This window comes from Amblyomma maculatum, chromosome 1 (genome assembly GCF_055883805.1).
Source record: "Amblyomma maculatum isolate TAMU_Amacu chromosome 1, ASM5588380v1, whole genome shotgun sequence".
Classification (NCBI taxonomy): Eukaryota; Metazoa; Arthropoda; class Arachnida; order Ixodida; family Ixodidae; genus Amblyomma; species Amblyomma maculatum.
The window spans coordinates 360,711,159-360,737,372 of NC_139344.1; the positions used below are offsets into that span (position 1 = coordinate 360,711,159).

General features: G+C 44.8%; 1 protein-coding gene across 1 annotated transcript; it reads left to right on the plus strand.

Moving 5' to 3' along the window:
• The first annotated feature begins 1,632 nt into the window (after window positions 1-1,632).
• Window positions 1,633-23,791, plus strand: LOC146207928 (gastric triacylglycerol lipase-like). Its single transcript, XM_084577795.1, has 6 exons — window positions 1,633-1,791; window positions 5,753-5,960; window positions 13,953-14,064; window positions 15,269-15,419; window positions 22,600-22,692; window positions 23,747-23,791. The coding sequence occupies exons 1-6, from the start codon at window positions 1,633-1,635 to the stop codon at window positions 23,789-23,791; spliced, it is 768 nt and encodes a 255-aa protein (XP_084433921.1).
• The last annotated feature ends 2,423 nt before the right edge of the window (window positions 23,792-26,214 follow it).

Here is a 26,214-nt window from a genome sequence, read left to right on the forward strand (position 1 = left end):
GATACGAGTCCGGACTTGACGTTTGCCAGAGGGACGAAACACGCAACGTCGGAGAATCTGCTGGCGAACCTAGGCAGTGACCACAATATCCTGAAAATCATGATAACAGGCACGAAACCAAAGCGCAAGCTCGGCAAGGCCAATATCACCAACTGGACGACCTTCCGCAAGACATTCACAGACCTGAGAGGGGGGATTACTTCCATAAATTATGGGTGTCAACAAATCAAAGACATACAGAAGCAGCACACTCAGGAAGTGGATAGCACCGAACAAACACTAGAGGTGGACCCTCGGCTCCTCAGGCTATGGAAGGCACGCCGAGTGCTCGCCAAGCGCTGGAAGAAGCAGCGCTTTAACAGGAAACTCAAGCTCCAGATTCCAGAAGTCACCAAGATAGGGGAGGAGTACACGACCCAACTGACCAGGCAGAGCTGGTAGCTGTTCAGTAGCTCGCTGGACGGCAGCCTCAGTACGGCCAAAACGTGGCTTATACTTAAGACCCTCTTCGACCCTATCCAAACCAGGGCCGAAAGCGGGAAAGCTATCCGCAGACTCATCCTTACCTTCAAGGGTGCGGAGGAAGAACTGCTAGATACAGTAAAAGAGAAATGGTACTGCGTGACCCTGCCTGCGGCATACGCAAAACCATACCTGGGGAGACCGAACACCCACCTGGACAGGCCGATCAACAGGAAAGAAGTGTTCGCTGCCATAAAGGTATGCATGCGCAACATTGCGACGGATGCAGACAAGATCCATAACGCACTCATACGCAATCTCAGTGACGAGGCGGTCGATCAATTGACTCCCTTCCTCAACGGGCACAGGGCCGCAGAAATGGTTCCTGAAGAGTGGAAGCATGCAGAGGTCGCAATGATCAAAATACCGAGTAAGAAACTCCACATCGAAAATCTCCGACCTATCTCACTCACCTCCTGCCTAGACAAGCTCTACAAGCGTGTCGTTACTCGGAGGCTCCAAAATTACATGGAGGACGAAGAGCTGTACCCCCACAGCATGTTCGGCTTCCGAGCTCACCTCTCCACCCAGGACGTCCTCATACAACTCAAAGAGGAAGTCCTCGCCAATTTCCCGAGCGTAGGCAAGAACGCGGTCATGGCCCTCGACATAAAAGGGGCCTTTGACAACGTTAGCCACGCGGCTGTAATGGAAGGACTCGACACCCTCCACTGTGGTGAGAAGATTCACAGCTATGTGAAGGCCTTCCACTCCAACCGAACTGCAACGGTTGAGCTCGGTGACCTTCGCAGCGATACATTCTACACCCCACAAAGGCACACCTCAAGGGTCCGTCATCTCGCCACTACTTTTCAACGTGGCTATGATCGGACTCGCTAGACAACTTGAGAAGATCGAAGGCATACAGCACGCCATGTACGCTGACGACTTCACGGTTTGGGTTACCTCCGGGTCGCTCGGCCAGAAAGAAGAACAACTGCAAGCAGCGGCTACCTGCGTAGAAGAATATGTCCGTGCACGAGGTCTCGCCTGCTCCACAGAAAAATCCGAGCTCCTGCGAGTTCACAAAGGGAAATACAAGGAAGGGACCCTCAATGTCCTCTCGAAGGACATCTACTTCCCGAACGAGACAAAATACGAGTCTTGGGAATGTGGCTGCAGAGCAACCTGCGATGCGGCCATACGCTCGACCTTCTAAAGCAATCGACCACTCAGGTCGCCAGGATGATGACGCGAGTATCGCAGAAGCGGAGCGGCATGCGAGAGGGGGATACCCTGCGCCTGATTCAGAGCCTGGTGCTCAGTCGCGTGGGCTACGCCCTCCCGTACTTCAACCTCAACAAAGGAGAAGTGGAAAGTGCAGATATTATTATCCGCAAAACTTACAAGACAGCCCTGCACCTACCAATGAACACCTCCAACGCAAAGCTACTAGCTCTTGGAGTTCACACCTTCGAAGAGATCAAAGAAGCCCAACTGGCCACGCAGATAGCCAGGCTCCAGCAGACTCCTACAGGGCGCTCGCTTTTTAGGCGACTGGGGCTAGACGGACTGCGGAAATCGAGATTTGTACTGCGAGCATACCGGACGCAATTCGCCAGACGCTAAAGGTTAGCTCCCTTTCCCGAAACATGGACCCCAACTTGCATGTGGTCCGTAGGGCAGCCCGGGCGAAGTATGTACAAAAAAATCTAGCTAAAAGATTCACAACTGTACACACGGACGCGGCTCCGTATACAGGAAGCTCACATAACAGCGCAGTGGCGGTAGCTGTTGATTCCAACCTAAAGGAATTAGCTAGCGCCTCAGTCAAGAATTGCACGGTAACCGAAGGGGAGGAGCTGGCCGTGGCTCTAGCGGTGGTGGCCGGGTATCGAAGCAACACGTCCCTCACCATTCTTACAGATTCGAGAGAAGCGTGCCGTAACTACATGAACGGCCTCATAGGTCGCACCGTGCTCAGGCTCTTTCAGAGCACGACCCCATCAAAAATCACGCACAACATCTACTGGGAGCCAGGACACACCGACATAGCGGGGAACGAACGCGCCGACGAGGTAGCTCGAGGTTATATGAGCCGAGCTTCCTCCCAATCGGATGATCTACCTGAGCGAGTCGGCCCTACGTACTCAGACATTCTGAACTGCTATAAGGGGGTATGGATCCGCTGTCCGCCGTCTCATCGTGATATAAATCAAAAAGAGGCAGTGTACTGTCGAAGACTGCAGACAAGAACATTCCCAAACCTGCATAACCTTAGCATGATTTAGCCGTCGCAATATCGGCACACCTGCCCGTGGTGTGGTAGCAAACCTTCGTTGTACCACATCACGTGGGAATGTAGAAATAACGATAGATTTCGTAAGTACCCGAGTGCGGAATAGTGGGAGAGCCGGCTCTCCAACGGTGATCTCGGTTGCAAACTAGGTCTGATCCAGCACGCCCAGCGAGCAGCGAAGCTCAGCGGAGCCCTGGATCAGGGGCATCGACCCTGTGAGAAGGAAGATGGACCTCTTCTTTCTCATCTGCTACTAGCATAAGACATTTCTAGAGAAATTAACGTCTTTCCTATCCTATCTATCCTATCGTCTGACTACCGGTGATCTAGCATTACTGTTATCGACGTTCCCCCCCCCCTTTTTTTCTTTCACTTATATAGTGTCTGTTTTAAAAATAAAATTCTGTTCATAGTGAGCGCCCGTGTATGTCCTTCTACGTTTCCTTGTGTCCCTTCCTTTTCGCTGTTCCTTCACCATGCAGAACCAACTAGTCCGCCAACTCGCTATTTTAGATTTCAGCTATAGAGCGCATTACTCATCCCATCTTCGTGGTGCGATTTTCTCATGCTTCGCAACAAACTGCAAACGTACAATCCATAGAAAGCGTTGAAGCTAATGGTCTCGGAAGTTTCCCAGGATTACCGAAATGTGCCGCTACGTCCGCAACCCTGCTAATCACACAGACATCACCAGTCACCATCCAAATTAATGCTACCAGCCCGAAAGCACCTACGGGAGACATATCAAGGAATACCCTTCGCTATCTTTACAGCGTACGCATTATCAGGCCAAGAACAATGTGAATAAGGTTCCCCTGTCGATAAATTCTAAAAGGAACCAGAACTCAAGCCAAATGCAGATAAAAGTCACCACAGCATTTAACCATACAGCCCTATTCGTGGTCGAATAAAATAAGGACGATACTAACACAGCAGCTTTAGAGGCACTTTTCTCAAAAAAAAAAAATCGGCATCGGTGCTGTAGGCGCAAGCGTTGTAAGATAAAGTTCATGACAATGGCTCTGGCAGGTGCACGTAGTTAGCGGCTGGCATGGCTGGGCGTCGATTAGTCATAATGTTGCCTGGTGTCACGTGACTGCATGACCTGACCGATTTGGCAGGAGATACCAACTCGGGCCCTGCCTATTCAGGCCTGTCCTTTCAGTTAGAAGTGTGACAACAGAACAACCGTTCAAGGTCGTGGAGGCATGCTCGTACGACTAGGTTAAGCGGAGAATTAATGTGTGACGGTCATCACAAAAGCCTACATCCTAAAGTGCATGTCTGATATAATAGAGAAAGACGTTAAGGGACAATTATGCGAATAGCTAAGTCTAACTATGCGAACCAGGCTACACAATAAGGACAGTTGGGAAATAGAACCCGGTCACATTCTCTCATCATGCCAGTAAATGTGGAGATTTAGTATTTCGTAAAATGTTTGCTAAATGCATTTTTTTTTTACTGCTGAGCGATAAATAATGGTGCTTAGAATGAACCCATGAAAGAGTATAAAGAACACCAAGTTAGAGTCGTTTTTTTTTTTTTCTTGAAGTGATTGGTGTGTTGCAAACAAATAAAAAAATGTTCAATGCACGTGCTTGGGTATTTACCTAGAATAGACAGAATAAATTCCTTCGGGGCACACCATCTTCTTTAGCGGGGACGACGCGCGCACATTGTTTACCACGACAGCAAAGCTTGGAAATGAAGGTTGTCTTTGTTTACTTGCTACTGTGTCTGCAATTACGAAAGTCTGGCTAGTAAATGCGCCTAACTAAACGTTTGCGCCTAGTTAGGTGCGTTTACTAGGCAATCGATTGTTTACCACGACAGCAAAGCTTGGAAATGAAGGTTGTCTTTGTTTACTTGCTATTGTGTCTGCAATTACGAAAGTCTGGCCAGTAATTGCGCCTAACTAAACGTTTGCGCCTAGTTAGGTGCGTTTACTAGGCAATCGTGAGCCATAAAATGCGCCTAATCAAACTAAAATTTGCATCGCCAGACAGGGACGTAAATTAGCCAGTTCGGCGCAGAGCAACCACCAACGGCATACGTGGTCGGTGTCAATTTATGGTACAGGGCTAAGCAGTGTGACCGACGAAATAAAAAAGAAATATTAAGAGTAGTTTTGGTTAAGGCGATTCCTAAAAGACACTGCTAACAAGATTATTTGTACAAATGTCCCTAGAGTAGTTGTCAATCAGGAACAGGCCAAATAAAAATTATCTTCAGAACACGACCCTTCTAAGGTTATGCGTGGTATTCATCATAACTCCAAACAAGCATGTATTTGAGCTTATATGCGAGATTTCCCGTACCGGGGGCCATGTTTGCGTGATGCCTATTGCTATTGTTGGCGTCTTCCAACCTTGCATAAAAGAATCTCAAGTGCGAGCCCCTTGCTGTACGCCCGATTGCGGAATGCAAAAGCTCACAACGTCACTAATTGCAGCATCTGCAGCAAAAAATGATCCGCTGGCGCACTGAAAAGCATTTCGTTGGAGTCGCGATTTTGACGACATATGCCGGCCGCATTCTTCCTCACTGAAGAGGATCATATACGTCTCATCGTGGCGAACAATTCATATCTTACTTATAATAATATTCATATTAATTTATTTCCGATCATTCATATTAGACTGGACCACAGCCGAAAACAACCTGCTCGCAGGCACCTTGATAAGCCAACAGCCACATATAACAAAAGGCCAGCACTGAAACTCCCCATTACGCAGTCTGGCCTCAGCCCAGTTTTATCGGTCCGTGGAAGAACCAGTCAGCTGATAAGACTAGCAAAAGGGAACGTCGTCACATTAGCTGCTTTTTCTGGACCACATTTTTTATTGCACAGTATCCATGCTTTGCACTTTTTTTTTAATTTCCTTCTTAAGTGGATGAAATGCCCTTAACAATAGTTATTTTATATCTGCTCTTTTTTTTAGAATAGAGAGCTTTTCGAAGCCTTCTTCCTGTTGTTTTCATTTACAGTCAGAGCTCATAGTGAGCAAGGGATACCCCGTGGAAGAGCACACGGCTGTTACGACAGATGGCTACCTCCTTGGAATGCAACGGATACCACATGGCAGGAATGAGACACCAGCACATGGTTCGGGGCAGAAGCCAGTCGTACTCATAATTCACGCTCTGGCTGTCTCGTCCGCCGACTTTGTGATGAATTTTCCTGAGCAGAGCCTTGGTGAGTTTTATTCTTGTTCTGATTATTGCGCCCCGAAATGTCAAAGAGGATATTAGGCAATAAGTACCTGCTTTCGTGTCATGTGGTAAATACTTCCCGTTCTTGGCTTTTTTCTTTGGTAATGCACTATTCCAACCTCCTTGCTGTGACCAAAATAATTTTCTTCTTAAATGAAGAATATCCCTAATATATAACACTCGAAAACAGCCCTGCTTCCTGAAAATGTGACGAGCACGAAACAAGGCTGCATGATTTTCGCCGTAACTGTCATTTACTCTGCAACCTGTAGTCATCAATTAAAAAGTTGTCTTTTACATATTATAAGAATCAGCTTAAACCAAAATCAGTTCAAAGCCAAAGAGTCTAGTAGGCCCACGGGCAAGAAACATATTTCTGGCTCGAAAGGGGAAGCTATAAGAAAGGCGGTTCCCTTTTCTTGCACCATCTCCCTGCACAGGCACAAAATAATCATAACATGCAAGCAGCATTCTCCGCGTACAGTGTAATGTAGATTAACCATTCACACAATTTCTGCTCAATGTAGCAAGCTCACCAGCATAGGTGTCATTAACAAAAATGTTGGTCTTATGTCAACTCACATGTACCCATGTTTTCGAAAATTGTGGAACAATAAAGGTGCGCTAATCAGCCTTTCGAAAGCGTCGATTGGTCCAAACTAGGGTCCTGCTCCCAGCGGATGGTACAGCTCCTAAATTCCTCCTTTTTTTTTTTTTTTTTTGCGAGAGCCACACTACGCTACACTTGGGCAGTTCACCGGAATTTTGCCGGTGCCTGAAAGAACGCCAACTCGGGTCTCTACTTTCATGTGAGAGGGTGACATTAGAATCAGCCTGCCATCACATTTGAATGCACGTTACCCTTATGTCACGTAGGCACGTTCGTAAAACGCATGAAAGTTGGTTCAGCTTTAAGCACCGTTAAACTTTGATGCCTTCAAGGGAACGCTGGATGCGTACGATGCAACGCTCGGTCGCACGCGGCCAAAGCTTTTTTTCCGCATCACATCGAAAATGTATTTGATGTGGATATACTCCATCACACGTTGCTTATTTTAGAGAGCAGCTCTTTGGCGCCCGTTGCTGCGTTTCGGGTCGTAGTCGCCTCTGTCCCCCCTCGTAGCCAGCTTCGCAGCCGGGCAGCGCGCGCTCCTGCCGCCACCGTTCGCCGCTGCGTGTACCCTCGCCCTCTCCCTCTTCCTCCGAGCCGGCGACAGTGCGTGTTCTCCGATTGCTGCGCCCGCTCCTGCCGCCACCATTCGCCGCTCCGTGTAACCCCCAGCCCCTCCCTCTTCCTGTGTGGCGGCGACGGTGTTCTCCGGTTGCTGAATTGCCGGCTCGAAATCAGCGGATCACGGTGCGTGCATCCCAAGCCGAAACACAGAGCCACGTTGGTTTGACTCGCTAGCGATGTCGGCAACGCCCATGTGTCGGCGGCATCGGTCAGTCGCTGCTGTCTCTTCGCCGCACAACGCTTCTATAGGCCCACGCCCTGTCTCCCGCGACCTTCCGATAACTTAAGTGCTCTCTTAGCTCCTTCTCTATTGCGGCGGCAATCAGAGCGCCGGATCAGTGGCGACGGATCTCGATATGTGCACCGGCAGAGCCGAATCGCATAGCCGCCGCCGTTCGCCACTGAGAAACTCCTGCCTAAAAGTTATCTGTAATTGTACACGCATGTCTTGCTTGAATTTTTTGCCTCAATATGTCAAAATTTCGCATTAGGAAGTAACGCAACCATCGGATATTTGTATGACAGAGGCTCATTCAAGAAAGCAGAGAGAGAAATAACAAATGAAAAATTGTTGCACCTACTGTTCCGCAGTTTTCTAGTGCACTTCAAGATACCGGCCCACTTGTCAAATACTTCTAAGTTAACGCTGCGAATTCAACTTTCACTCTGCTCTGATGATAATCAACGTGCAGGCGCCGCCAGTTTGTTATGTGGCAATCAGCCGCTTTGTTGTATTTATAATCAGTTCGCATGGAACTTTGCGCGATGCGTCGCACGGAGTTCTTGGTGACACCGTAACTCGTAAAATTTGACTTCCTGAAAACCCCGAGTGGAACCAGCAGGTGGCATTGACCCCGTGGCAGCTGCGACGTTCTGAGGTATTTTCTTGTTTCCTTGGTTATTTCTCCTCTGTGTAGTCTGAAAAGGTTTAATTATTTAATAATACTGCGGGTCATTCAGGGGCCTTGCCGTTGAGGATAGAAAGGCCGGACTATAAAAACTGCGGACAAGACCACAGAACAAGAGGGAGCTAAAATAAACTAAATTTAACTTTATCTCACATTGTTGTCTAGGTTGAAATGCGTTAATTTTCATTGATTAACAAGTTTCATGAAACTTTCGAGGGAATTCATGTTCCCAGTAGCAAGGGCAGCTCACTGGTGTAAGAAATACGCGATTAGAACAAAAAATATATAGGGTATTCCCCCCGTCCTGCGTCTAAGAGAATATCTAAAGTAGAGCCCGTTTGGAATAAGGAAACAACTACGTTTTACCATCAACTGAAGCGGAGCAAAAGGCTTCAAGATAGAACTCTGCAGATTGCACAGAATCTTCGTGGTTGAAGAAAAAGTCATCCTGGTCTATGAGTTTGAACCAAAGACCGGTTGAGATTAAAATATTCAAGTCGAATTGGGAACGACGCTGGCTCAAGACGTGAGGGTATTCTCCAAAGTGGAGTAGATATGTAATGCTGGAGTAATTATTCATTCGCATTCATTAAAAGTAAGCTTCGGGACAAACCTGCACCTCACACCAGAACGCATTTCTTTTCATGTACGAGATTTCTGAGAGCGCTGTGCAGCTTTCTTCAGTAGCCTTAAGGCTAATTATTTTACGGTCTTTCTTAATAATGTCTTCCTTTTTAGGGATATTTATAAGCAATAATGTACTAGGTTAGTGCAGTTCACTCTAACTGCAAGATCTTAAAGCGTCATGGAAGAGATTACCGCGTTCAAAAGGGCGGGATAAAGTAAGTACACAGCTTCATATTTGACATTGTTTTAGGATTTGTGAAGCTGGAGACTTAACATCACGGAGTTATAACCCTATACGTTCGTGTTCCTACAAAAGTCTGAGTATACAAAGCCTTTCACCATATTTTGAACTGGTTGTAAGTTTTTTTGTTTTTTTTTAAGTATTTATTGTAGATAATGAGCAATGCAGGCCTTCATAGAGTCTAACGCGTAGCTACGGTGGCGCAGATGGCATCCTGATCACTACACAGATTAGAAGCGCTCAGGAAGTTCAGCGGAGACAACCTGTAATCTTGGTGAAAGTCAGTGTCAATTCTATGCCATTAGGGTTCAGTTAGCAGGCTGAATGCTTAGCTGTTAATCATACACCAGCTATAACTGCACCCGGTGGCTTTATTTTCCTTAATGAAGCACACTAACCGGCCACTCTCACATTACGACCTAAATTCTTTCCGGCACGCAAAATTTTTTTCTTTCAAGGAGCCCCTTCTAACGAACGCAATCATATTTTCCGCTAGAAGAATATATGTCATCACATCAAACATTCGCGCGGTATGATTGCGGCGAACCGCATGTTAAGATAGTTTTGAAATTTTGTTTTTACTTTCCAAAATTCTTGGTTTTCTGTCTAAGCAGTGAGCAGCTAACTTTAGTTGTTTAATAAGTTCGTAGCTGACTATTACTGCCACTTCAAAATGATTGGGATAGAACAAATGAAGAAAGGAATTCATACCAGTCACAAAAGGCCAACCCACTGAAATCTTGATGGTTGGTTGAAGCTGAGTATGCTTTGGATGACTGTTGCGTCTACACAAGATGGCATAAGGATGATAAAATGCAAGCAGAGCGGATAAATGAGTATCTGTTGTCCTTATCCCATCTCGACTAGTGCAATGGATACGATCACATAAAGCCCTACTACGCGTCTGGAAGTATTCTAAACTACAAGATACTGTCAATATGTCGTTTTACCTTTGCAGCGTGATCGGTTCTCCCCATGAGAAATCAGACAATTAACATATACGCGTGCAGTATATTGCAAAAGGTAAAAAAGGCAATGCGCTCTGCTAAGACATCTTCCAGTAGTGCTATCTGTTAATTTATTTACAGCTATATGATGTCCCTAGGCATTGGCCTTATACGCGAAGTAATGAACGCGACCTCCACTTTGTGAAAAGGTACAGTTGTCGCTCGCTTTGCATAATGAATGCCCGCCTTTAGCTTGACTTGACCAGCTGCGTGCTGATCAGGATAGCAAATACTAGCGGCCACTGTTTTTAAACCCAAAATAACTGCAAAATACAGGCCAGTTTCCTTACAACTGTTGGCAGCTGTATAATAACCGGATCTTCTTTGCTAACATAGCACTTTCTTTACTACACAGCTACAGCTAGCGGTGGTTACTGAAAACTGTTTTGCAGTCTCGTTCACTGAAGTCTTTGTTCTGATTATTACAGTTCTGATTATAATTATTATGTTTATAAGTATCCCATGTTAATAACCATAGAAGTTCGTAGAGTTTCGGAAGCACATTATTTTTGTAGATGCATACAGAAGAATACGGCCCGTTTTCATGAGGTCGGGCAGCAACCCATCAGCAGACAAACATATGCAGTCACGCCTAGTAGAGCGCGTTAGCCTTTCATCCCTTCATGTCAAGAGTGGAGTCCGCCCCAGACGATTACAAAAAAGAATAAACCCTACTCAAGCGTTCGTGTATTTCTCATTTTTTGTGGTCATCTGGTTTGTGCTCCGCATTTGACATCAGTAATGTACAACTTACCCAACTTGCCATCTTGCTTAAGTGGCTCCCTTTTCTGAGCTCTGCGCTGAGAAAGAAAACAAAAAAATAGCTATGCAGAAAACCACTGCTAATAGAATTATGGCAGGCAAAGACAATGAAATATAACAGAAAGAAAGACGGTCTTAAACTCAGGTGCTGGAGGAGTTTTAAACCCTAATGGTTAAACGTGAAATGGTTAGTTAAATGGTTAAACTAGGTAATGGTCTAGTTTAAGAACTGCGGGAGCCGGCAGCTGTCTAGTGGCAGCGGCTTTGCGCTGGCGCTTCCTACGTCACTGTCGCTCGTCCAGAGCTACTTTCAAAACGCAAACTTCATCCGAGATGCCACTAATGAAATTGAAGGTCCGTCCTCCCCCTCTTTGCTTCCGGGGTCGACCTCCGCAGCTCTATCTTGCTTACGCCTCGGATCGTCTTCTGACTCGGCTGCGAGCACTCAACTTGGTCTAGTATACGCTAATTTCGAGTGTCGCGGGTGCACGAGTTTTCTCATTAACACCAGTAGCACGTCCCACGGAAAAGGCTGTGCCATCCTCACGCACTTGTTATTCGGCTTGTTATTTTCTTGCCCTGGCCTCCCGCAGTAAAACCAACCGACTTGGCTCCTTCGCTCGAGTATACTGGCACTTCCAAGCGGCTGCTGCTCGAGCAGGCGATCCTGAGATTAAGGCGCAGAACTAGGAACGAGATAGCGCTGCCAACAGACGTATCAAGCGGCACCTCTCATGCTCACACAGATCGATGCAGAGCCAAACGCTAGGGGAGGAGGGGTGCTGAGGCGTAAAAAGTCGTCATATGCGAGGCAAGTCTGTCAAAGGCAATCATTTGTCGGAAATAAGAGAGAGATCTAAGAATGCAACAAATATGAACGGAAATAACTGTGAAGAGAAATGACGTCAAAAAGATAGCGTTTCGCTTTCATCGACAAAGAAGGAAAAACGAGAACGCGCTCTCTTATCCCTCTTAGCGCATAGATATTGGCTGCAAGGCGCATTGGGCTCACAAGAGATGTTATCACTGACACAAGTACCACCCTTTATTACCATCATTGCCCTTAGGCCTTGCTATCCAGAGCCTATATTTGTAAAGGAATTGTAGCTGTATGGGGAGGGAGGGATAAACGGATGTTCCGATGATGAAGAGTAATGTCATGGAATGTGAGAAGGATATCGAGGGTTCATCTTGCAGAAGAGCGGGCCATCTCGGTCTGTCATATCGCGAATGATGGAATTTGCCACCTCGTTTTCGAGCTGCCTGCAAGATCCGGAATCCCGATTAGTTGGCCGATGAATTGGTTATGATAGGAAAAGGAAGACGAGTGCTCAGAAATGCTGGGCTCAGGGGAAAAGGTTCCAGCCTTCGCATATTCGTGGGCTGCGCTTTAGATTCGCTGAGTCTTAAACGAGTTGGAGTGTTGGCAACGGCGAGCCCAATATCTGTATGTTGATGGCAGGGTAAGGCAGTGGTAAACACTCTATCGCCTCTTCTTTTAAGACGAGGCTTAAGGTCATTTAATTATTTTTCGTCCGTCCGCCCGTCCATGCTACCTGATAATCACTGTCTCCAACAGCATCGCTATCACTGTAACATACAAACAGAAGAGAGTTAAAGCAATACATGCGAACAAAACTGTTTAAAAAATAATGGTCTCACAGCTAGCAGGTCTGTCCAAGCGACTGTTGCTGTACCAGATACCATCAGTACTCTTCCATGTCTGCATATACCCAACTTGTCCACTATCGCTGCCACCGGCATAGAGAACGGTGTTGATTGAAACTTAGGGAAAACAATTATTGAAGCGTTGAAATCATAGCAGCATCGGGACAATAACGTCCACCAGAGCACTTGCTGCAGCAGTAGATACCTCTGATGCCCCCGGTTGTTTTACCTGGGCAACAAAAGCATAAGCAAGGGACATTCGCTCATGTTATTGTTAGTTTACAATAAAATCGAAATTAACAACTTAAGCGAGAACTTTATACAATTTCGCGCGCAGTAATATACAATAGAGAATGAGAGATTAATGTAAAAAGCATTCTACGGAAAATGAACTTTATCCGTTCTTGATATATCTTCACCACGCAGCCAAAGAGAAAGCCTTGATCATACCGTTGCTATTTTTCGCATGATCATGGAAAGCGTAGGGTTTCTTTGTGCTGCGTTGAGTTGAAGCATGAGTTCGTAGCCTCTCTTGCAAATGCTCGTGTCGTCATTCCCACACGCTCGCCATTTCCGCGTTGCTCTTTTCGAAAGTAATAGGGTTCGTATAAGTGGCTTGCTCATAGTGAGCACAACAAGTTCCTACATATGCTTGCGACAACGTTAGCGTTTTAAGTACCAAGGAGATCTCCCCTGGAACGTTGAAACAACCGAAAAATAAAATTATAAATGTCATCTCGCCCCGGTACGCGGTCAACTGGCGTAGATTTTATGCAGTTGTTTCACTCAAGTTAAATCACCGCCGGTTGCAATTAGTAACGAAAGAAAAAAGCGTATAAAGTATTCTTCAGTGACAAACTTCGCTGTGTTGTTCCTTTTAGGCACATAATAAGAGCAATGAGGAACATGCATGCGTTCCTGAAACAAGAACTGGGCGAGCTGAAGAACGAAGGTTTCGATTGATGAACAGCGCAAAAGAGCGACGACAGGGGAAGAAACAGACATCAAGGGCTCCGCATGTCCCATCTTTTTCTTGTCCTTGCTCGTCCCGTTATTCATTATGGTAGCATTACAGGCGTTGGGTAATCTAAGAGCAGCACGGAATAAGCAGCTGATTTTTTTATTGCACATAGCAGGGTTGCCGTAACACATTCAATATTTCTTCCCCCAGCCTGATTCCGGTCCTATTTGTGCATTTGTGCCGGCTTCGTTTGATGTTGTTGTTTTTACCTGAATGTGTTACCATACGTAAAAATATACCTTAAATGTTTTCAGACAGAGTTTGGAAGGGAGAAAAAAAAATTGCATTCATCACAAGTGTAAATTTAATATACCCGAATCGAGAACTGAACAAATGAATAGAATTTGATCACTCAGCTAGAGAATAAGCATTTTCTTTCATTAGCAATCATTTTTTTGTTTATTTTAAGTATCTTTCTTCAGCCAGAATTGATTTCATTAGACTGAAAATTGAAAAACATCTGCCAAAGATCAGAAAGAGTAATTTTGTTATTTTGTTTCCAAACAGGCTTCGTATTAGCCGACTCCGGCTACGACGTTTGGCTCGGAAATTTGCGCGGAAATATATACACAAGTCACGTCGATTATACCAAGGAAGACAGAGCTTTCTGGGATTTCAGGTAGGCACTGATATTTAAAATACTTAAATGGCGGCTGACCAAAGACCAGAGAGGTGGTTGTACTTTATATTCAAGGGGTGCCTCACAACCTCAAGAACGTAACCAATCGCTACGTTCTCTTCACGTGCGCAAGTCAGCTTCCTTGTGCCCCCGGATCATCTTCGAGGAAAGGTGCGTGAGAGAATGCCCGAAACGTCACGTCACTCTTTATGGCAGATGTTCAGTTGGAGTCGCATATGAAATCCCCCTTACATGGGAAAAAGTATACATAGGCCAACCGGGCCGTTGTATAACTGAGCGACTGGGGGAGCATCAGCTTTCAATGAATAACGGGAAAGTGTACAAGTTGCCCTTAAATTGCGCCGCATGCTCCCAGCTACGCCTGATTAGCCGTGTCTGCCTTTGCTGACTACAGCTAAAATCTTGAGGCGCAGTCGTATCAGACGGCACATGAGCTGGCAGAGGCTTTTTTCACAGAAAGTTCAGGAGATAAGTGCGTACGTGATGTGTCTATCAAACTGCATACAAATGAAAGAAAGTTGCTGGCACATGTGCTCTAGGCAATGACATGGAACTATATATATGTGTTGTTGCTTTTTTTTTTTTTTCGAAATAAAATCAGTCGCGAGTATGCGCCCGTCCTTGCGCACTTCTTGTCCGTGTCTTTTCTTGCTCACTTCATTTCCTTTAGCATGTATGACCGACTCGCGTTACAACGTGCACTCTTAAATCAGTGTTGGAGTACGAATATATTTGCTATCACATTTTCGAATGCCGCTATTTTAGCCCAACATTTTGAAACTAAGCATCAAAATATTATACTTAATTTTATGTTCATTCAACCTGCTTAAAACTAATATTTCCCAAGGTGCCGTCTAATCCTTGGTTCTTCATGATGGATATTTATCGAACAAATTTATTTCCTTTCTATGCTGTACAGTGCCTATGACTTCGACACTATCGGTCATGAAAAACCAGTGATCACATGGCACACATTGAAACACACGACAAGTGCATTCTTACTGTGTTCAGTCTTGTTGCGTTATTCTTCACTTCTTAAAATTCTAAACAACAGGCTCAAGAACATATTTTGCAAAATAAAATCAGGAAAGGGGCAGAAAGTAGGCATTCATAACGCTTTATCACCAACCAATTTACCTATGTTTGTTCTAAAGTTATTTTTCCCTTCTCTTTGCACTTGCAGTTTTGACGAGATGATTGAGTTCGACGCTCCAGCAATGATCGACAAAGCGCTGGAGATGACAAACGAAACAAAGCTGTACTACGTGGGCTTTTCACAGGGATCCCAAGTTCTGTTCGGCTTGTTGGCGGAGCAGCCCAGCTACAACGACAAGGTTGTCCTCATCACAACCAGATTTTTTTAGCTCTGTTGAGCTCCATTTTTTTGCTATACTACTTTTACAGGGCATGAGTCGCAGTTTATTCACTGAAATTGCTTGAATACTCAGCAAAGCTTTTCGGATCAACGGTAACGCAGTACAGAAGGGAAATGTCGTTTTCTTTAATTTTAAATCTTTGTGCCAGTAAGTAATGCTTGTCGAAGTTACACTAAAAGGTAAGGTAGTCAACGCTGTAGCAAGGTTGTATTTCTTTCACTGATTGAAAGCAAGAGTACTGCAAAAAAACGTTTCATTCGAAGCTCAATTACTTTGTAAGTGAACGCTTAAGTGCCGACCGACCGATATACTGCATGCCCATATCGACCTGCAAGAATATATAGAGTTTCGTATTTCGTGAAAGAAGTGGCTTTCAAGATCACATTTTCTTTGGCTTTGTCAGCTCTATAGCATGTAGGAACATGCTATAGAGCTGACAAAGCTCGTCTTTTCTGCAAAAGCGTACTGTTTGTACATTTTAAGGGGAAGACCTTTCTTGGCTCATGGGCGGTGTAGACAGAGAGCGTCCGCAGGAAATGTTCTCACGAATTGGTTTGTAAAGAAAACAATGTCTCAACATATAATTGAATTACAATCCCTGCAATTCCCAGCAAAGCATAAAAACCTCTACTCATCACCGGGGTTTTTTTTTTTCCTCTATGTTACAAAAAAAAAAAGTATTCTGTTATCATCAATGTCTCCGAGAGATCCCTGCGTCGCCCACAAGGGGATGTTATCGTCGTAAAGCGCATGCCGACGAAAACGCCTAGCTGGGCTAGCAGGTGCATCATGGCCACATTGAACACTAGGGAAGAGAGTACCGTGCCCTGAGGTGTATCCTGGTTTCTAAGAGAAAAGGACCGTGCTCTGTATCTTGGATTCGAATGTAAGATTCCCTCTTGATCAAAAATTGCCGAGTATATTGAAATGCGTTTTTGCCGTAGTTAGTTTCAGAGAGTTGGATAAGAATGATCTCTTGAGTGATGTTATCAAATGCTCCCTTCAAATCCAAGGCGAGTACGACCACGTCACTGTACGACGCCGACGGCGTTTCAGCCGAACGAGATCTATAAGCAATCACTTAAAAGTTGTCGCAATTTCGTTTTAACCTGAATTGTTTACTTAAACAAGCTTGCAGCCAGCCAAAGCCATGCTGACTTTGCAGGCCCTACAGCCATAACCAGCCATAGCCTTTTATAGGAAGTTCAGCTACAAAAAAGGCGTACAAGTACCCGTGTTGCATATGCATTAACTGCAAACGAAAGCGCCTGACACAAACCGAAAAACGGGATATTCTGCGTACACTAGACTCCGGCAAGCTTCAAGTCGACATTTCATACTTTAGTTTGGCTGAGAGTGTTCTAATAACGTACTTGTTTACGCAAAGAAGACGTGAAGGTATGTTTTACTTCGCTTTATCCCCTCTTTGCGCATGCACGTCATAACTTTAGCCACATTTCAAAGGCGCCCCCTGAAAGGTACTCAGGAAATTTCGTTACCTGCAGCAGAACGCATCGATGCCGAATCTCAGATTTTGACCGGAAACGTTTCTCTTTATTTATTTATTTATTTATTTATTTATTTATTTATTTATTTATTTATTTATTTATTTATTTATTTATTTATTTATTTATTTATTTATTTATTTATTTATTTATTTATTTATTTATTTATTTATTTATTTATTTATTTATTTATTTATTTATTTATTTATTTATTTATTTATTTATTTATTTATTTATTTATCACATACTTCGGACCAAACATGGTCGAAGCAGGAGAGGCATGGTATAAAGCAAAGTACCAAAAAACTGACCCTGGACAGCATTGGTATTGACAGAGCACACATCACAAAACTAAATGGGGTGAAATCAAGCATCAAAAAACTACTCTAGTTGAAAGAAACACTGCACAAAGTCAACAACATACCGTATTAGAGACAGTATCAATTATTGATGCAGTCACTTGTCGGAAACAAGCAGTGGGGAATCATGCAGCAGTGCATTCCAATCCGAGATGGTGTGAGGAAAAAAGGAGAATTTATAGACATCTGTGCGAGCAAAAATAGGTTCTATGTAGTGCTTGTGCTTATGACAAGACCTTCTTGAGGAGTGTTTAGTTATGTATTCTCTATTATTCTATATTATTATGTATTCTATAATCGCAGCTTAACTGAAGGAGTGTTTTGGGGAAGCGGCAGAAGCAACCAGTTTGTACGAAGTCGTAAAGAAGCATCACGCATCTGGCGCCACGAACCCAACTGTACAAGCCAGCCATTTTCTTGTACACCATGAGTTTTATTGTGAAAACACTCACATACTAAGCACCAACAATCATTAATCTTTTTACGGTTTTCTTGTTCATGCCGCGGCTCTGGCTGGCTAAGCTGTTTTGTGAGGTCACGACCATGTGAACTCGCGCGGGTAATTCAGACTCATTCCGGTATAGCGGCAATGCGACGTCGGTCAACTGGAACAAAAGCTCGTTCTCCAACCTGATTCAACTGTGGTGAACACTATGGAGACCAACAAAATTTGCCCAGGCCATCCCTACAGTTAGCAAACTGACTACTGCATTTCACTTCACACACGTGAAATTGTAATCTCTCGAAATTTGAGCTTGTTCGCTGCGGTAGATATTTTTAACATTAATTTTTTTATTCTTTTGAAAACAGCTTGCTGGTCTGGAGACCATTAACCACTGACGTCCCAAAGGCATATCATCCCTATGTCGTCTGCTATTCACGGCATCGACTGCACTCTTGCATGCACGCCGTGTAAGATGGTCGCCTATAGTTTTTTGTCTTTAACAGAAATATTCAATTTGCATATTCTCTTTTTTCTTTGAGAAGCCTTCACTATAATGTGCGACCTTAGTGCTCCTCGGATAACTGGAATTGTTTTGGGCTTTCGTCTAGAGATTGTTGAGGAGGTCGAAATCGACGGGCTCATACTGCATTTTTTAAGCGCACAGTCAGAAGCATATTATTCGGTCGTATATGTTATGAGTGTTAGCTTGTATTAGTAACAAGTGCTCCCGCATCTAATATCCGACAAGTCGAATGTTTGCATCCCCCGTGTGTGCTGCGAAAAAAGAGGGGGGAGGGGGGGAGGGGGAGGGGTGTTAGCGTTGTGTTGCTGATTGTTGAGCTATTGCCCGTTGCTTGTTCGGTCCACAAACTAAGAGAAAAACCCTAACAAGCATACGTTAACGCGAGAGTACACCTTGCGGCATTACAGGCCTAGACAAAACGTTTCAACGAAGCGTTACTTCTTGAGATGCTGTTATATGCGCGTGTTATTCTAAGTTAATTATTTTTGGCTGGTAAAGCCCATTTACAAACCAATGTTCAGTCCGGCCACGGCCAGCGCATGAAAGCATGCACCGCCGCCGCCGCTTCAGTCCTATCATCGCAAAACTCAAAACAATTCGAATGCGCTTCCCTGCCCGCGCCGAACAAGGTCCTCCCAGCCGCCGCAGTCTCCGTCTCGTCTTTCCCCTAGCCGCGCGTGCGCGACTGCGATCGACTCCTGAGCCTAACTTTGCATTTTTCTTGTGCTTTTCTAGCAATTCGTGAGTACTTAGACGTAAATATGCACATCTGGTATTTAGTGTGTGAGCCCTCAACACTCGCAGGAATGCGCAGATTCGCTTATTAAGACTGCGCCCCAAGCGTGTTTGTTTACATAGCTTTTGTGTATAGCTGGATGTATACTGCTCGTTTGCACGGCATATATTTGCAAACTAAGCTGGCAGTACCAAAAATATTCTCTTCCATTCACGCCAATTGCAACTTTAATCGTTTACAAACTACAACTATGCTACAAAAAGCACCGAGGATTCTGCCCTCAGTATTGCTCGCAAGACAGGGTCCCATCGATGCTTCCCGCTTAACGTGCTTTGTGATGTAAGCATTCGTCGATTTAGGATCACTATTGCCACAGATATACTCGACGTCCACATTCATTCACTAAAGCCTGTGAATGCGCGCGCCGTAATTGCCCAAATTGCGCACCTGATCCCCGAGTTCTCGCGCTAGGCCTACTCGTCGCGGAGTTTTGGAAAACAGGTCAAGGTTCTGATTTGCCACAATAAGAGAAACACATTATAGAACAAAAATATCGCGAACAAATTCCACAGCAGCGGCCCTGCCTGGCTTATTATGGATGGCCAGCGCTGCGTACCGCAAGCGTAAAAGGGTGCTTCGCGTGTGTGTTTCCTTGTTACTTTATTTGCCATGTGTTCTTTCATAAATGATTGTTCAGAATGCTGCGAGAAAACAGCGTGTTCAGCTCTAACCATGGCGCTGAACAATTTATCCAGCTGTTCCTGCAAGGAAATCAGCGAATAAATATTATCAGTTCGCTTGCTGTCATTTGCCCCAGGGATATTTCGTTAACACGCCTTGCAGTCCATAGTTAACGCATTTCTCTCATTGTGGACGATAAAACCTGTCATGAAGTTTGCAAATGTAACTGCAGTTTGCTCGTTTGGGCATATGTATGTGAAGTGATGTGCCGAATGTTTTCGGTGTTTTCGCCATGCATACAAAACAGGAAGTTCCACCGCAATGCATGAGAGTGAAAGTGGCTCTCTCTTCACTAACGGCTTCTTATTTTAAATGCTTTGATTTTACAAGTGAAAGCAGAAGCGACACTTGAGAACTGAAATTTCAAACCTAAACTCGAAGAACGTCTGCACGCGAACATGGTCACAATCGTCCTGCATCACACCCTTGTCTCCCAACAGTGTCTTACTACCACAGTTTTTAAAGCTCCAGTCCAACCCTTGCTCATTTTTCACTTAGCGAGAAAAAACTATGCTGACCAGAGTGATGAGTTTTATAATTGCGGCACTACTTGTTGGAACCGCTCTGTATCAGCGTTTTTCCCCTGGCAGCTCTGGAACAAAAGGAAAATGTCAGTATTGGCGCGGCAGGGCAACAACGCCGCAGGGAAATGTGAACAGCGGGGCCCGTAGAACGGTCTGGAAACGGTGACAGCACGCTCGCCCTCGTTACATACGCCACCGCGTGGTCTCAGGGTTTCTTTGCACATCGCTATAGGTGACGACGCACCAAGCCCCAGCCGCGCCGGGGAAGACTGATAATGTACGCCATGATGGAAGACTCTACGGCAGCTCCGAATTCGAATCGTCATAACCGGCGTCGGGAAATGGATGTTGAAGACATATGCTGTGGTAATTGATGTGTGTACAGGGATAGTTAGATGTCATGGAGTGTGTAATGTAAGACTGTAAGAAGTTTGATCAAACGTCCAACTTGGATTCACCTTCACATCATTCGCCGTAATTTTTACTTGGCCTCCGTCGAACATGGTCACCTCACCGAGGATCAGACACTGCATGTTGGAATGAAAATCCAAACAATAATTGCGCTGAGCTACCGCAGCGGTTATATTTGCACGTAAAGCGTAACAAACGTTCTCGGATACACTGGCTTAGAAAACTACTTTTTTTAAGGACTTGATATCTTCTCTTTCGTGGTTATCATAATTTTCCATAACTACAAACCCGTGCCAATGAAAAAGGCAACATAAAATTGTAAGTGATTAGGTATTTCTCGTGATATTTAAAGTTATTGCCATCTGCAACGGCCGCCAGTTTTCCTTCGAAGGATATTCATTTACTGAGCTCCATACTGTTTTGGAATTTTAAATAATGGTCGCCCAAAAACAAGGATTGGTTTTGCATCCTTCAAGAAAGCTTAGTTTTACTATTTTATGAACGCCACCGGCGAGAAGTTGAGAAACAGTTTACAGACATAGGAGACAATCGACTGTGAAAGAGTGAATAACAAGGCCTCAATGGCCTTGTTACCAGATGTCGAGCCCTCTATATCTAACAGTTGCATCTCGAGACGATGCTAAAATAATATAAAAAACGTTTGGTGGACACGTAAGTAATTGGCGTATCTAGCTGAATAGAAAAATAAGCAGGACAACAGTAATGAAAACAATACAAGAAAGAACAATGGCACGCCCTACCTCAGTTGAAACGGTTATAGTGCGAAATCAAGGGCACTTTTGAGCATGCCCAGGATCAAACTTTTGAAACGGCTGTGGCCAAAATCGGAAGGCGCCATTATGTCAGGCATGAGCAATTATGGTTGGACCTTGACTTTGGTGCTAATTGACAAAAATCGAATTCTGGCGGTGGGTGGGCCAATTTTGAGTATGTCCTGGGTTAGATATCGTGTTCACCGCAGAGGTCGTCTTAGTCGAACTAGGTTCGACATCGATTTTGGTCCAAATCCGTTGAGGTTATTTTCGGGACTAGCTAGACCCAATCTGGGCTCGCCTGGACCATATTTGGAGGTCCCCATCATGTTCATCATAGTTGAATCAGGTTAAACATTGCTTTTGGTCCAAATCAGCTGGTGGATTGATGGATAAAACTCTTTATTAGGTTCCAAAATGAACTCTTCGCTGTGCCGGACTGAGTTTGAATTACCTGCACGATGCCACGTGATTGTGACCTCAATGAACAGCTCAGCCAATCTCCTCGAAGACACAAGAACCGAATATTCTTGGTCGATGGGTGAGAGCATATGAGAAGCTTCGAGATAGAAAATTTCGTTTTGTTTTTCTATTTTGTTAATGTACGCACCAATCTAACTAAAGCTGTCCTGTCAAGCTGTCTGAACGCACTGTCTTGTGAAGTACCGGCCTCAACTATCTTGCGCCAAATTATTAGTCACATAACTCGGACTGGCTCGCCAATCACTATGATGAGTTCTTGGGCCAGTGGGTCCGGCTGCATTCCAGTTCTCCCATAGCACCCGCTACAGCCACCCTTCGCAAACACACGGTTCAGCCCAGCTGCAAAAGCTCTGCGACGTCATTTATCAAAGGCTTGTGCTCGGGTATTCGGGTTGTCTTAAGCGATGGCTCTAATATACAAGTCAGTACTTATGAACCTCAGTGTTCTACTGATTCTCTATTCGAAAACCCTCTTTAATTTTATGGTGTATTACGCTTATATCCTGCTCATTTTTATGGTTTTTCTCGGCATCATTTCCAGTGGCGCAGGCATCTTTTGGAAATTTGCATGCGCTAGGGTAACTGGTGTTCAAAAGCTATAAGGGCAACGGAGCGAAAACAATTACGTTTTGCTGCAGATAATCTTGTTCATGGCAATGGGTCCTATCGCCTACATCGGCCACCTGAGAGCGACAGCAGTCATGTTCATTCCATTCGCAGAGATTATTGTGGTGAGTGGACTGTACACTTGTTTACTATTGAAACAATCTACACTGATACGAAGGAGCGATACCTTTAGCTAGACGGGTTGACTCTCCTTGAAGGTCTATACTGGCGTTTCTTTTTCCCGTTCTGTAAAGGTGTAACGAATCTGAAACGCACTGTACGGGAAGGGAGGAAGGTGGGTGTGAAACAAGAAATAGAAAAAGAGGTGCCGAGTGGAAGTCTGCGGAATAATTTCGGCTACCTGGGGACCTTTAACGTGCTTTTACATCGCAAAGCACATGGACGCCTTTGCGCTTTGTCTCCTTCAAAGCGCAAACACCTCAGTTGGATTTGAACCAGGGTATTCAGATATAGTAGCCGAGCATCTTAACGACTGAGCCACAGTGGGGGGTAATTCTAGGGTACGGCGACGAGCCTATATACGGCAGTGTAATATCACGTTATGAGGGCTGAAACGCCAACAAACATGTGAGCCGATCAAGATAAGGCCACGTACATCGTACACCAAATAATCATAGGATTTCACACAACTGCAAATGATAAGCAGGAACTCAGCTAGGTCATGATATACGTCGCGAAAGCTCGGCTCGGCGTCTCTGTCGCTCCGCATCTTGACGCCGCCGCTCGCCGAGACATTCTTCCCTCTCTTCTGACGCCTCGGACGCACGCTTGGCTTTTTATGTTTCATTTGTGCGCTGTCGAGCGTCTTCACGCCAACCAATGATTTCCGGGTCGCCCGACTCAGCTTCTTACAGTCTCCGAAGATGCTGCGCACTGCACACGCGCTTCTTCAGCCATGGCGTTTCTGATTAGCAAGCGCACACGCTCAGCTGGGCAGCTAGTACGCGATGGAGACAGCGCAGCGGAGGGGTCCGGCAAATGATTTGACCATGCGCGGTGAGGCTGCATGCGAGGCACGGGACTTCACGAGTAGACGCAACGATGGACACCAGCTCGGCGCAACGCGGAACACCTGTAGAACAGTACAGCCAGTTGTCATGGTTACGGCGCATGTACAGTTGCGGCTTATGACAGCCACGCTGACACTCGCATCTACAGGTTAGTGTAGCTTTTGCTACAAAAGGCTTTCCAGACCTCTGGTAAGAAAAACTGCTTTTCTTACACGCAAAAAGCTCATGACACTGTGCACAATAATGAGCTAGGAAGAAAATAATAATGTGCCTCAAAAAACAGACCGTCTACATTCAATGCACTTCTAACGTATCCTACAGCGTTCCCCTTTCATGCAGGCTACGGCATTGAGAAGTCAGGTAGCTGGGTAAATTTCCACATATGAGCTACAAAAAAACATTAATGATTACGCAGAACTACTGCTCTCCGCCGCGTTCTTTTTTTTTTTTTTAGGCTGACTGTTTATACCTCGGGACAGTGCCTATTTTACGCGGGGACCTACCACACGCTGAATTCTTCGCCTTCGCTCCGCGCTGAGCTCGTGCGGGCGTCTCCTCAAGGACAATGAAGCTCAAAATCTGGCCAGCTCACGTTAAGCCTTTCACCTCACCAAGCTCTCCGTCGCTTTGCATCCTTTTTAATATTTATCGAGATTCATATTTTTTCTTAAATGTAGCCGCGTTATTTCACAGCTCTGAAGTTTTCAGCCCATGTCCACTTTTGTTTCAGAAACCAGTGCCGCCGACGGATACAGGGCTATTTCGTATGACTGATCCACATTGTTTCGAGCAGGTCCACTCTGTATACAAGCCAGCATTACAAACCGTTTACACAATTTTACTGAATTTTTCTGTAGATGCTCATCATCTGTATTACCTAGAGTTTACTCAACTGCGAAATTATTTTTATCGGTATTTCACTTTGCAGCTACTTGCAGAACTTACAACCAAAGGCGGCGTATTCCAAATAAGTTGGATGAGAGTACTGGCCGCCATTCTGCTATGCGGCGATGATACGAGTGTCTCCATTTGCTTGGCATTTGTGGAAATGGCTAACGGCATCGACTGGTTCGAGCTCAACGTTGTAAGTTCTGCATTAGACGTAACCTAGATGCACCAAACTGCCTGCTTTAATCTGGGCTTTTGGCCGAATTCTTTTTTTGTAGATAGAGTTTTTGGCGATATTATTTTGACGTTTGTTTTTTGTTTCTCTGCCTGGTGGTAGACTATGGCGCAAATTTATTGCCCTGTATTGTGCATTACACCTGCAAAGGAGCCAATTCCAGTGGTGTGGTCATTTTCAGTGATACCCTTCTGGTATATTAAGTACCTAAGTTTGTCAATTTTATTGGCTGATTGCCTATGCTGCCTGCTTCAATTGCCTGCTAAATTTTGAAACATTGATTGTGATGAAAGTGAATGCGAAATATTTGTACTTTTTGAGGCCGTAGTGCGCCATGAGGAAGGCTGGAATTAGGGAGCTAGGAAAGAGGACAAATGCTTATTAGCAGGAGTCACCGAGACAATTACCACCTCTCTTGAGCGTCGTACCTGAGAGTAAATAAGCCTATAGGGTACTTTCGTCCTTGAGGGTCTGTTTGCTTATCTATGCGCGTTCCATCGACTTTATTTAGATTCTTACCTTTGCTCCGACGATAGCCTTCTTGTTTTCACATTTCGATTCACTTAGAACACCTGTCCTAATTTGGCATTCTTATCGTCGCTCTCCACTCGGTTGGATTTGGTTTCGTACCAAATACACCCCACAAAAGATAACCTTGTCTTCGACAGAAAAGGTTAAGCACATACCGTGCCTCTTTTATCACGTTTCAATTATGACTCTTCGCCGTTTTTATTTTTTTTTTAGACTCGACTTGCTGTGTATACCACACACAGTCCCGCCGGCACATCGATATACAACCTTTACCACTTTGCGCAGGTAAGGACCAAATTTGATTTTGCCAACGGTAGATCATTACCCTGATGATCTTGCATAGCCTGCGCGCAATGCGTGGCAATTCTGCAGGTACAAGCTTTACTCGCACGGATGTGTTTTGTTGTTAGATCCTGACAATTCTTTAATCTATTTTCTACAGTACAGTGAGAATTTTTAGCAAGGCTTTGGAGTTTCTGGCATGCAACCACTTATGAAAACGTCGCCGCCAGAGGGTTCACTAAAATCGGCACAACATGCCAAAGCAACAAAGGCTTAAAGCTCTCGTTAAATGCTTCACTAAACTCGGCACGACACGCCAAAGCTAAGCAACGTGAACTAAGTATTGCGAAATAACGCTCCTGAATGTATATATACTCCTCGCCAAGCAAAATCACCGCTGTATTCCTTCGCAAGTGCAACTACTCCCAATTGGCGATTAGGCCTTAAATAAGGCTAATGAAAGTCACAGCATCATATTTCATGTAACTCAGAGCATATATCTCCAGAAGTAGTGGTGAAAAAGACTCGTGAGGGGCCATCATGAGTCAAATATTTATTAGGTGTAAAATACACGAAGACGTAGTATATCGTAACGAAATTTAAAAAGACAACATATTGTCTTGTCTCAACCCACATTATTTTGAGGATTACAGTAACAGTAACAACTCGTTTCGACTCAA